Source organism: Salvelinus alpinus, chromosome 4 (assembly GCF_045679555.1).
Source record: "Salvelinus alpinus chromosome 4, SLU_Salpinus.1, whole genome shotgun sequence".
Classification (NCBI taxonomy): domain Eukaryota; kingdom Metazoa; phylum Chordata; class Actinopteri; order Salmoniformes; family Salmonidae; genus Salvelinus; species Salvelinus alpinus.
This window is the reverse complement of record NC_092089.1, coordinates 93,317,465-93,330,671: the sequence shown is the minus strand read 5'-3', so window position 1 is coordinate 93,330,671 and position 13,207 is coordinate 93,317,465. Positions and strand designations below refer to the sequence as shown.

Below are 13,207 nucleotides of genomic sequence, written 5' to 3'. Positions count from 1 at the left end.
TATAGAGAAGGAGGAAAGATAGAGATGGAGGAGAGAGATGGAGGAGTGAGATGGAGGAGAGAGATGGAGGAGAGAGATGGAGGAGGAGAGATGGAGGAGGAGAGATGGAGGAGGAAAGATGGAGGAGGAGAGATGGAGGAGGAAAGATGGAGGAGGAGAGATGGAGGAGGAAAGATGGAGGAGGAAAGATGGAGGAGGAGAGATGGAGGAGGAGAGATGGAGGAGGAGAGATGGAGGAGGAGAGATGGAGGAGGAAAGATGGAGGAGGAGAGATGGAGGAGGAAAGATGGAGGAGGAGAGATGGAGGAGGAAAGATGGAGGAGGAAAGATGGAGGAGGAGAGATGGAGGATGAGAGATGGAGGGGGAAAGATGGAGGAGGAGAGATGGAGGAGGAAAGATGGAGGAGGAGAGATGGAGGAGGAAAGATGGAGGAGGAAAGATGGAGGTGGAAAGATGGAGGAGGAAAGATGGAGGAGGAAAGATGGAGGAGGATAGATGGAGGAGGAAAGATGGAGGAGGAAAGATGGAGGAGGAGATGGAGGAGGAGAGATGGAGGAGGAAAGATGGAGGAGGAGAGATGGAGGAGGAAAGATGGAGGAGGAGAGATGGAGGAGGAAAGATGGAGGAGGAAAGATGGAGGAGATAAGATGGAGGAGGAGAGATGGAGGAGGAAAGATGGAGGAGGAAAGATGGAGGAGGAAAGATGGAGGAGGAGAGATGGAGGAGGAAAGATGGAGGAGGAGAGATGGAGGAGAGAGATGGAGGAGGAAAGATGGAGGAGGAGAGATGGAGGAGGAAAGATGGAGGAGGAGAGATGGAGGAAAGAGGGAGAGATAACACGGGAAAGATGAGTGTGAGAGGCTGGATACCTGACAGCACCTGGAAGAGACAGAGGAGAGACAGAGGAGAGACAGAGGAGAGACAGAGGGATGAGAGGACAGAGAGGAAGGAGATGAAAAGAGAGGCTGGTTACCTGTGTCTCAGGTATGATGGGCTTGTCCCTGGGTCTAGAGGAGAAGAGCGATGACAGGGGTGAGGCGATGACCACAGGGTCAGGTCGAAGGAAGCCGCTGAGGTCACATCCTGGGATGGTGTTCTCCTCAGTCTTCATCACCAGCGTATCCATGACGTAGAAACGACTCCATGGTAACCACACCGTGCGGTCCTGTGTGATGAACGGAGCGCGCTCAAACCTCAGGGTCAACGAGGCGCCGCCGTTCGCTAGAAGGTCAAACCTGGAGACAGAATCACAATTGGATTAGTTACTATGTACATTACAGTTTAAAAGTTTGGGGTCACTTAGAAATTTCCTTGTTTATGAAAGAAAAGTTTTGTGAAGGGAGTAGTACACAGCATTGTACAAAATGTTCAATTTCTTGGCAATGTCTCGCACGGAATAACCTTCATTTCTCAGAACAAGAATAGACTGACGAGTTTCAGAAGAAAGTTCTTTGTTTCTGCGCATTTTGAGTCTGTAATCGAACCCACAAATGCTGATGCTCCAGATATTCAACTAGTTTAAAGAAGGCCAGTTTTATTGCTTCTTTAATCAGAACAACAGTGTTTAGCTGTGCTAACATAATTGCAAAAGGGTTTTCTAATGATCAATTAGCATTTTAAAATTATAAACTTGGATTAGCTAACACAACGTACCATTGGAACACAGGAGTGATGGTTGTTGATAATGGGCCTCTGCACGCCTATGTAGATATTCCATTAAAAAATCTCCCGTTTCCAGCTACAATAGTCATTTACAACATTAACAATGTCTACACTGTATTTTTGATGCATTTTTTGCTTTTCTTTCAAAAACAAGGACATTTCTAAGTGACCCCAAACTTTTGAACGGTAGTGTATGTGTGTGTGTGTTTGTGGTACTTACGTTCCGTCCTGGCGTGTGAGAGTATATCCATAGTGTGGGTATCTGACAAAGGAAACATTGACTCCCACCAGGGGAGTACCATCTGTAGTTAACACCTGACCTCGGATCAGAGACGCCAAACTGAGAGACAGAGAGAGACAGAGAGTCAGAGAGAGAGAGAGTCAGAGAGAGAGAGAGAGAGAGAGAGAGAGAGAGAGAGAGAGAGAGAGAGAGAGACAGAGAGACAGAGAGACAGAGAGACAGAGACAGAGACAGAGACAGAGACAGAGACAGAGACAGAGACAGAGAGAGAGACAGAGAAACAGAGAGAGAGAGAGAGAGAGAGAGAGAGAGAGAGAGAGAGAGAGAGAGAGAGAGAGAGAGAGAGAGAGAGAGAGAGAGAGAGAGAGAGAGAGAGAGAGGGAGAAAGAAAGAAAGAAAGATAGAGAGTGAGAGAGTAATGTTTACTGTTCCTTTTTATTGTTTATTTCACTTTTGTATATTATCTACCTCACTTGATTTGGCAATGTTAACATGTGTTTCCCATGCCAATAAAGCCCCTTGAATTAAATTGCATTGAGAGAGAGAGATACTGTATATAATACATCAACAAGAAGGATAGATTGTGTGTTAGTATTTGCATGTGTGTGTGGTGTGTGTTGCAGTATGCGTCATGTGTATGTAATCTAAAGTGTGTATTCTCTCACCTGGCGTTGAATGGGTTTTCCCCAGGTATGATGTGTGTGCTGTCCCGTCCCACCAGCATCATGACCCTGTCATAGAAGGATCCTACCCGGGGTTGGGACAGGGACAGGGGGCTCTGCTTAATCACCTGGAGGGGGTCTCTGGAGCCCCGACACAGAGGGCTGTTCTGACACGGGCTCTGGATACAACAGTCTGGATCCATACAGTCAGTCAGACCATCTAGAGAGAGGAGGGAGAAAGAGAGGAGGGGGAGAGAGAGTAGGGAGAAAGAGATGAGGGAGAGAGAGAGGAGGGAGAAAGAGAGGAGGGAGACAGAGAGGAGGGAGAGAGAGAGGAGGGAGAAAGAGAGGAGGGAGAGAGAGAGGAGGGAGAAAGAGAGGAGGGAGAGCGAGAGGAGGGAGAAAGAGAGAAGGGAGAAAGAGAGGAGGGAGAGAGAGAGGAGTGAGAAAGAGAGGAGGGAGAGAGGATTGAGAAAGAGATGAGGGAGAGAGAGAGGAGGGAGAAAGAGAGGAGGGAGAGAGAGAGGAGGGAGAAAGAGAGGAGGGAGAAAGAGAGGAGGGAGAGAGAGAGGAGGGAGAAAGAGAGGAGGGAGAGAGAGGAGGGAGAAAGAGAGGAGGGAGAGAGAGAGGAGGGAGAGAGAGAGGAGGGAGAGAGAGAGGAGGGAGAAAGAGAGGAGGGAGAGAGAGAGGAGGGAGAAAGAGAGGAGGGAGAAAGAGAGGAGGGAGAGAGAGAGGAGGGAGAAAGAGAGGAGGGAGAGAGAGAGGAGGGAGAAAGAGAGGAGGGGAGAGGTGAGATAGTTTCAGTGTCTCAAACACACACATTTTACTATCAAATCAAATCAAATGTATTGATATAGCCCTTCTTACATCAGCTGATATCTCAAAGTGCTGTACAACTATGAAAGGTTACTTCATTCTCCTTACAATTTATTTCAATTTAAGATGAAAAGTTTGCACTGCTGGACTACCAGAGGTCTAACCCTTAATTTCACACACATACCTCCTTCGTTGTCCGTGTTGTCGGCACAGGAGGTCTCCATGGCAACGCTGCATCCGGCACCCCTCCAGCCCGTCTGGCATTCACAGTGCCAGCTCTGCTCCCCTATGGTACACTGACCATTACCATTACACAGGTTAGGACAACCATCTGAGGAGAGGGAGAGGGGGAGAGAGGAACGGGGGAGGGAGAGAGAGAGATAAAGATATATAGGGGGAAGGAGAGAGAGAGAGTAGGGGAGGGAGCGATAGAGAGAGAGGGGGGAGAGATAGAGAGAGAGGGTGAGAAAAAGTGAGAGAGTGGGGAGAGAGAAAGGGGGAGGGAGAGCGGGGAGAGGGAGATAGAGGGGGAGGGAGATAGAGGGGGGAGGGAGAGAGAGAGGGGGAGGGAGAGAGAGAGGGGAGGGAGAGAGAGGGGGGAGGATATGGAGAGAGGGAGAGAAAGGGGTAAGAGAGAGTGAGGGGGAGGGAGAGAGAGAGAGTGGGGAGAGAGGGGGAGGGAGAGAGAGGGGGAAGGGCAGAGAGAGAGCGAGAGGGAGAGAGGGGGGCAGGGGGAAGGAGAGAGGGAGGGGGGAGAGAGAGAGTGAAAGGGGGTAGGGAGAGTGAGGGGGGAGGTAGAGAGGGGGAAAGAGAGAGAGAGTGGGGTAGAGAGTGAGGGGGGAGGCAGAAAGAGAGATGTGGGAGGGAGGGATAGAGAGAAAGAATGGGAGGAGGGGAGGGAGAAAGAGAGAGGGGGGAGAGAGAGAGCAAGAGAGATAGAGAGAGAGAGAGAGAGAGAGGGGGGAAGATAGGGAGAGAGGGAGAGAAAGGGGTAAGATAGAGTGAGGGGGAAGGGAGAGAGAGGGGGAAGGGCAGAGAGAGAGAAAGAGAGAGAGGGGGGGGCAGGGGGAGGGGGAGAGGGAGGGAGAGAGGGAGGGGGGGAGAGAGAGAGGGGAGGGAGAGAGAGGGGGGAGGATATGAAGAGAGGGAGAGAAAGGGGTAAGAGAGAGTGAGGGGGAGGGAGAGAGAGAGAGAGTGGGGAGAGAGGGGGAGGGAGAGAGAGGGGGAAGGGCAGAGAGAGAGCGAGAGGGAGAGAGGGGGGCAGGGGGAAGGAGAGAGGGAGGGGGGAGAGAGAGAGTGAAAGGGATTAGGGAGAGTGAGGGGGGAGGTAGAGAGAGAGAGAGAGAGAGTGAGATGGGGAGAGAGTGAGGGGGAGGCAGAAAGAGAGAGGTGGGAGGGAGGGATAGAGAGAAAGAATGGGAGGAAGAGAGAGATAGAAGGGAAAGAGAGAGTGATAGATGGGGGAGGGAGAGAGAAAGAGAGACATACTTTATTGTGTTTTAATGCATTAAAGGTCTCAGTCAATCCAATGATTATGGTAAAGCATTCCTGAAAGCCACAATGATTGACCACACAACACATCAATTAGATATCTGCAGGGCAATTTTAATTTCCATTCTCCATACTGTGTACCCAATCAGCTCTCACAGTCTCACGTCAGAATTAGACGTTCATCCATGTTTCTCAAACTTTAAATTTCAAAGTTGTTCCAAAAATCTAATTTGACATTGTTTAAGGTTAAGTTCAGGCATCAACTCCAAAATCATAAGGTTAGACATTAACTCTGAGTGGTTAAGGTTGGGCATTAACTCTGAGTGGTTAAGGTTGGGCATTAACTCTGAGTGGTTAAGGTTGGGCATTAACTCTGAGTGGTTAAGGTTGGGCATTAACTCTGAGTGGTTAAGGTTGGGCATTAACTCTGAGTGGTTAAGGTTGGGCATTAACTCTGAGTGGTTAAGGTTGGGCATTAACTCTGAGTGGTTAAGGTTGGGCATTAACTCTGAGTGGTTAAGGTTGGGCATTAACTCTGAGTGGTTAAGGTTGGGCATTAACTCTGAGTGGTTAAATCTTCTACAGGATCGGTGTCCCACCCACGGGTCGGTTGGCCTAACGTGCGCTAATGTGATTAGCATGACGTTTTAAGTAACAAGGACATTTCCCAGGACATAGACATATCTGATATGGGCAGAAAGCTTAAATTCTTGTTAATCTAACTGCACTGTCCAATTTACAGTATCTATTACAATGAAAGAATACCATGCTATTGTTTGAGGAGAGTGCACAGTTATGAACTTGAAAATGTGTTAATAAACCAATTAGGCACATTTGGGCAGTCTTGATACCACATTTTGAACAGAAATGGAATGGATCATTGGATCGGTCTAAAACTTTGCACATACACTGATGCCATCTAGTGGCCAAAATCCAAATTGCACCTAACCTGGAATAATACATTGTGACCTTTCTCTTGCATTTCAAAGATGATGTAAAAAAACAACAACAACAAAAACCACATTCTTTTCTTTGTATTATATTTTACCAGATCTATTGTGTTATATTCTCCTCCATTAATTAAAAATTTCCACAAACTTCAAAGTGTTTCCTTTGAAATGGTATCAAGAATATGCATATCCTTGCTTCAGGTCCTGAGCTACAGGCAGTTAGATTTGGGTATGTCATTTTAGGCAAAAATTGAAAAAAAAGGGTCCGGCCCTCAGACCAGCCATGTACTGTTCCGCCTCATTGAGTGTTGAGTGTGTATGTGTGTGTGTATGTGTGTGTGTATGTGTGTGTTGGCCCAGGACCATAGAGCACAACAGAGTGTTAGCCATGATTGTCTGTAAAATGGATCCATTTTAAGAAGACCGACCATTATGCAGAGCAAGGACAGCAGAATCTATATGGGGCATTGATCGGCTAGCCAGGCCAGGCAGGCAGGCAGGCAGGCCCTCTCCTTAATGCTAGAGGACGATTAAATTCCCCTCATACTAACCAGAATAAAGTGGGATTTCAGAAACTATTAAGTCCATTCCCCTCACTAATGTAGTTGGATGTGATGAAATCCCCCTTAAAAAGCCTTGGGTTATGGGTCAGCACACACAGAGAGGGAAGGAGAGAGTGTGTTTGAGAGAGAGAGAGAGAGAGAGAGAGAGAGAGAGAGAGAGAGAGAGAGAGAGAGAGAGAGAGAGAGAGAGAGAGAGAGAGAGAGAGAGAGAGAGAGAGAGAGAGAGAGAGAGAGAGAGAGAGAGAGAGCAGAAAAGAACGGACGAGTAGACAGAAGACGTAGCGCCCAACAGAAGGTTGGTCCCATTACCCAGCAGCAGTAGCAGCAGTCATGTCATCCAGCTGTCTCCTCCTTAAAGGTCAGTTAGTGAAGGTTACAGACATAAATCCTAAAACCATGGATGGACCTGATGACAACACACTAGGAAACACCCTGGCACATAAAACTCTCTCTCTCTTTTCTCTTTTTTTCTCAATCTACATATGAGCTCTCCCTCTCTTTCCATTCTCTCTCCATTTCTCTCTCTATCTCTGTCACTCTCTCTTCTTCCTCCTCCCACATCTCGCCTCTCTCACTCTCCTTCCCCTCCTCCTCCTCTCTCCCTCCTCTCTCCCTCCTGCTCCCCCCTCTCTCCTCTTCCTATCTCTCTCCCGCTCCCCCCTTTCTCCTCTTCCTCGCCCCCTCTCTTCTTCCTCCCCCCTCTCCCCTGGGTACTGCTATGTACAACAGTGAAAGCCATCTTATTAACTTTAGTAGGGCAGAGGACACTCCAAACCATCCACAGGGGATCTATAGCCTTCTGTTCAATTCAGTTTGGTTGGGGGACATTGGATCCTGTCACAGGACTTTAACACAACTCCTAACTCCTAACCTTTGGGTGTGTGTGATGTGTGGTGTGGTGTGTAAACAAACAATCCATCCTGTCGTGTGTATGTATGGTACATATCACTGTTTCGCTGTGATCTTTGTCAAGTGGAAACGTTTGTGGTTCAAAACTGGATCAATTTGTAGTTCCAATAATGGTGGACAGACCTGCTGGTGTCTTTATAAGGAGACAGAGAGACTGGGGTTAGTATTCCTTATGTGTCTCTCTACACACACACACACACTGAGACAAAGGCATTACACAGCCTCCTGCGGATGCACACACACACACACACACACACACACACACACACACACACACACACACACACACACACACACACACACACACACACACACACACACACACACACACACACACACACACACACACACACACACACACACACACACACACACACACACACACTCACTCACACACTCTCACACACACACACTAAACACAGATCTGTATTCTACCACAGCATAGACTTTGCATCGATGGCTTTTGAAATGTATTTCACCGTTTTGTTCTTGCCGAATGTTCTCCACCCATGGAGTGTCTGTAGTGACACAATACATGACCAGCACCTCTATCTAACCGAGGAACATAATGTGCCTGTGTTTAAGACCTGTTCTGTTATATACCCCCATATGAGAGAGAGGCTGAGTGGGACTGTTCTGTTATATACCCCCATATGAGAGAGAGGCTAATGGGGCCTGTTCTGTTATATACCCCCATATGAGAGAGAGGCTAATGGGGCCTGTTCTGTTATATACCCCCATATGAGAGAGAGGCTAATGGGGGCTGTTCTGTTATATACCCCCATATGAGAGAGGCTGAGGGGGCCTGTTCTGTTATATACCTCCATATGAGAGAGACTGAGGGGACCTGTTCTGTTATATACCCCCATATGAGAGAGAGGCTGAGGGGGCCTTGTCTGTTATATACCCCCATATGAGAGAGAGACTGAGGGGGACTGTTCTGTTATATACCTCCATATGAGAGAGACTGAGGGGACCTGTTCTGTTATATACCCCCATATGAGAGAGAGACTGAGGGGGACTGTTCTGTTATATACCCCCATATGAGAGAGAGACTGAGGGGGACTGTTCTGTTATATACCTCCATATGAGAGAGACTGAGGGGACCTGTTCTGTTATATACCCCCATATGAGAGAGAGGCTGAGGGGGCCTGTTCTGTTATATACCCCCATATGAGAGAGAGACTGAGGGGGCCTGTTCTGTTATATACCCCCATATGAGAGAGGCTGAGGGGGCCTGTTCTGTTATATACCCCCATATGAGAGAGAGACTGAGGGGGCCTGTTCTGTTATATACCCCCATATGAGAGAGAGGCTGAGTGGGACTGTTCTGGTATATACCCCCATATGAGAGAGGTTGAGGGGGCCTGTTCTGTTATATACCCCCATATGAGAGAGAGGCTGAGTGGGACTGTTCTGGTATATACCCCCATATGAGAGAGGCTGAGGGGGCCTGTTCTGTTATGTACCCCCATATGAGAGAGAGACTGAGGGGGCCTGTTCTGTTATATACCCCCATATGAGAGAGGCTGAGGGGGCCTGTTCTGTTATATACCCCCATATGAGAGAGAGGCTGAGGGGGACTGTTCTGTTATATACCCCCATATGAGAGAGGCTGAGGGGGCCTGTTCTGTTATATACCCCCATATGAGAGAGAGACTGAGGGGACCTGTTCTGTTATATACCCCCATATGAGAGAGAGGCTGAGTGGGACTGTTCTGGTATATACCCCCATATGAGAGAGGTTGAGGGGGCCTGTTCTGTTATATACCCCCATATGAGAGAGAGACTGAGGGGGCCTGTTCTGTTATATACCCCCATATGAGAGAGAGGCTGAGTGGGACTGTTCTGGTATATACCCCCATATGAGAGAGGTTGAGGGGGCCTGTTCTGTTATATACCCCCATATGAGAGAGAGGCTGAGTGGGACTGTTCTGGTATATACCCCCATATGAGAGAGAGGCTGAGGGGGCCTGTTCTGTTATATACCCCCATATGAGAGAGAGGCTGAGGGGGCCTGTTCTGTTATATACCCCCATATGAGAGAGAGGCTGAGGGGGCCTGTTCTGTTATATACCCCCATATGAGAGAGGCTGAGGGGGCCTGTTCTGTTATATACCCTCATATGAGAGAGAGGCTGAGGGGAACTGTTCTGGTATATACCCCCATATGAGAGAGAGACTGAGTGGGACTGTTCTGGTATATACCCCCATATGAGAGAGAGACTGAGGGGGCCTGTTCTGTTATGTACCCCCATATGAGAGAGAGGCTGAGTGGGACTGTTCTGGTATATACCCCCATATGAGAGAGAGGCTGAGGGGGCCTGTTCTGTTATATACCCCCATATGAGAGTGAGGCTGAGGGGGCCTGTTCTGTTATATACCCCCATATGAGAGAGAGACTGAGGGGGACTGTTCTGGTATATACCCCCATATGAGAGAGACTGAGGGGGCCTGTTCTGTTATATACCCCCATATGAGAGAGAGGCTGAGGGGGCCTGTTCTGTTATATACCCTCATATGAGAGAGACTGAGGGGGCCTGTTCTGTTATATACCCTCATATGAGAGAGAGGCTGAGGGGGCCTGTTCTGTTATATACCCCCATATGAGAGAGAGGCTGAGGGGGCCTGTTCTGTTATATACACCCATATGAGAGAGACTGAGGGGGCCTGTTCTGTTATATACCCCCATATGAGAGACAGACTGAGGGGGCCTGTTCTGTTATATACCCTCATATGAGAGAGAGGCTGAGGGGGCCTGTTCTGTTATATACCCCCATATGAGAGAGAGGCTGAGGGGGCCTGTTCTGTTATATACCCCCATATGAGAGAGAGGCTGAGGGGGCCTGTTCTGTTATATACCCTCATATGAGAGAGACTGAGGGGGCCTGTTCTGTTATATACCCTCATATGAGAGAGAGGCTGAGGGGGCCTGTTCTGTTATATACCCCCATATGAGAGAGAGGCTGAGGGGGCCTGTTCTGTTATATACCCCCATATGAGAGAGACTGAGGGGGCCTGTTCTGTTATATACCCCCATATGAGAGACAGACTGAGGGGGCCTGTTCTGTTATATACCCTCATATGAGAGAGAGGCTGAGGGGGCCTGTTCTGTTATATACCCCCATATGAGAGAGAGGCTGAGGGGGCCTGTTCTGTTATATACCCCCATATGAGAGAGACTGAGGGGGCCTGTTCTGTTATATACCCCCATATGAGAGACAGACTGAGGGGGCCTGTTCTGTTATATACCCCCATATGAGAGAGAGGCTGAGGGGGCCTGTTCTGTTATATACCCCCATATGAGAGAGAGACTGAGGGGGACTGTTCTGGTATATACCCCCATATGAGAGAGACTGAGGGGGCCTGTTCTGTTATATACCCCCATATGAGAGAGAGACTGAGGGGGCCTGTTCTGTTATATACCCCCATATGAGAGAGGCTGAGGGGGCCTGTTCTGTTATATACCCCCATATGAGAGAGAGGCTGAGGGGGACTGTTCTGTTATATACCCCCATATGAGAGAGGCTGAGGGGGCCTGTTCTGTTACATACCCCCATATGAGAGAGAGACTGAGGGGACCTGTTCTGTTATATACCCCCATATGAGAGAGAGGCTGAGTGGGACTGTTCTGGTATATACCCCCATATGAGAGAGGTTGAGGGGGCCTGTTCTGTTATATACCCCCATATGAGAGAGAGACTGAGGGGGCCTGTTCTGTTATATACCCCCATATGAGAGAGAGGCTGAGTGGGACTGTTCTGGTATATACCCCCATATGAGAGAGGTTGAGGGGGCCTGTTCTGTTATATACCCCCATATGAGAGAGAGGCTGAGTGGGACTGTTCTGGTATATACCCCCATATGAGAGAGAGGCTGAGGGGGCCTGTTCTGTTATATACCCCCATATGAGAGAGAGGCTGAGGGGGCCTGTTCTGTTATATACCCCCATATGAGAGAGAGGCTGAGGGGGCCTGTTCTGTTATATACCCCCATATGAGAGAGGCTGAGGGGGCCTGTTCTGTTATATACCCTCATATGAGAGAGAGGCTGAGGGGAACTGTTCTGGTATATACCCCCATATGAGAGAGAGACTGAGTGGGACTGTTCTGGTATATACCCCCATATGAGAGAGAGACTGAGGGGGCCTGTTCTGTTATGTACCCCCATATGAGAGAGAGGCTGAGTGGGACTGTTCTGGTATATACCCCCATATGAGAGAGAGGCTGAGGGGGCCTGTTCTGTTATATACCCCCATATGAGAGAGAGGCTGAGGGGGCCTGTTCTGTTATATACTCCCATATGAGAGAGAGACTGAGGGGGACTGTTCTGGTATATACCCCCATATGAGAGAGACTGAGGGGGCCTGTTCTGTTATATACCCCCATATGAGAGAGAGGCTGAGGGGGCCTGTTCTGTTATATACCCTCATATGAGAGAGACTGAGGGGGCCTGTTCTGTTATATACCCTCATATGAGAGAGAGGCTGAGGGGGCCTGTTCTGTTATATACCCCCATATGAGAGAGAGGCTGAGGGGGCCTGTTCTGTTATATACCCCCATATGAGAGAGACTGAGGGGGCCTGTTCTGTTATATACCCCCATATGAGAGATAGACTGAGGGGGCCTGTTCTGTTATATACCCTCATATGAGAGAGAGGCTGAGGGGGCCTGTTCTGTTATATACCCCCATATGAGAGAGAGGCTGAGGGGGCCTGTTCTGTTATATACCCCCATATGAGAGAGAGGCTGAGGGGGCCTGTTCTGTTATATACCCTCATATGAGAGAGACTGAGGGGGCCTGTTCTGTTATATACCCTCATATGAGAGAGAGGCTGAGGGGGCCTGTTCTGTTATATACCCCCATATGAGAGAGAGGCTGAGGGGGCCTGTTCTGTTATATACCCCCATATGAGAGAGACTGAGGGGGCCTGTTCTGTTATATACCCCCATATGAGAGACAGACTGAGGGGGCCTGTTCTGTTATATACCCTCATATGAGAGAGAGGCTGAGGGGGCCTGTTCTGTTATATACCCCCATATGAGAGAGAGGCTGAGGGGGCCTGTTCTGTTATATACCCCCATATGAGAGAGACTGAGGGGGCCTGTTCTGTTATATACCCCCATATGAGAGACAGACTGAGGGGGCCTGTTCTGTTATATACCCCCATATGAGAGACAGACTGAGGGGGCCTGTTCTGTTATATACCCCCATATGAGAGAGACTGAGGGGGCCTGTTCTGTTATATACCCCCATATGAGAGACAGACTGAGGGGGCCTGTTCTGTTATATACCCCCATATGAGAGAGAGGCTGAGGGGGCCTGTTCTGTTATATACCCCCATATGAGAGAGAGGCTGAGGGGGACTGTTCTGTTATATACCCCCATATGAGAGAGACTGAGGGGGCCTGTTCTGTTATATACCCCCATATGAGAGACAGACTGAGGGGGCCTGTTCTGTTATATACCCCCATACGAGAGAGAGACTGAGGGGGCCTGTTCTGTTATATACCCCCATATGAGAGAGAGGCTGAGGGGGCCTGTTCTGTTATATACCCCCATATGAGAGAGAGGCTGAGGGGGCCTGTTCTGTTATATACCCCCATATGAGAGAGAGGCTGAGGGGGACTGTTCTGTTATATACCCCCATATGAGAGAGAGGCTGAGGGGACCTGTTCTGTTATATACCCCCATATGAGAGAGAGGCTGAGGGGGCCTGTTCTGTTATATACCCCCATATGAGAGACAGACTGAGGGGGCCTGTTCTGTTATATACCCCCATATGAGAGAGAGGCTGAGGGGACCTGTTCTGTTATATACCCCCATATGAGAGAGAGGCTGAGGGGGCCTGTTCTGTTATATACCCCCATATGAGAGAGGCTGAGGGGGCCTGTTCTGTTATATACCCCCATA

At 49.0% G+C, this 13,207-nt stretch overlaps 1 protein-coding gene across 1 annotated transcript in view; it reads right to left on the bottom strand.

The window, feature by feature from the left end:
- LOC139572666 (teneurin-2-like) overlaps positions 1-13,207 on the bottom strand; it is an 85,043-nt gene that overhangs the window by 43,665 nt on the left and 28,171 nt on the right. Inside the window, exons 9-12 of the mRNA XM_071395344.1 lie at positions 3,567-3,713; positions 2,570-2,786; positions 1,884-2,003; positions 975-1,236 (exon numbers count right to left, since the gene is read on the bottom strand). Of these exons, the coding sequence (XP_071251445.1) occupies positions 975-1,236; positions 1,884-2,003; positions 2,570-2,786; positions 3,567-3,713 (746 nt within the window). The remainder of the gene's footprint in view (positions 1-974; positions 1,237-1,883; positions 2,004-2,569; positions 2,787-3,566; positions 3,714-13,207) is intronic.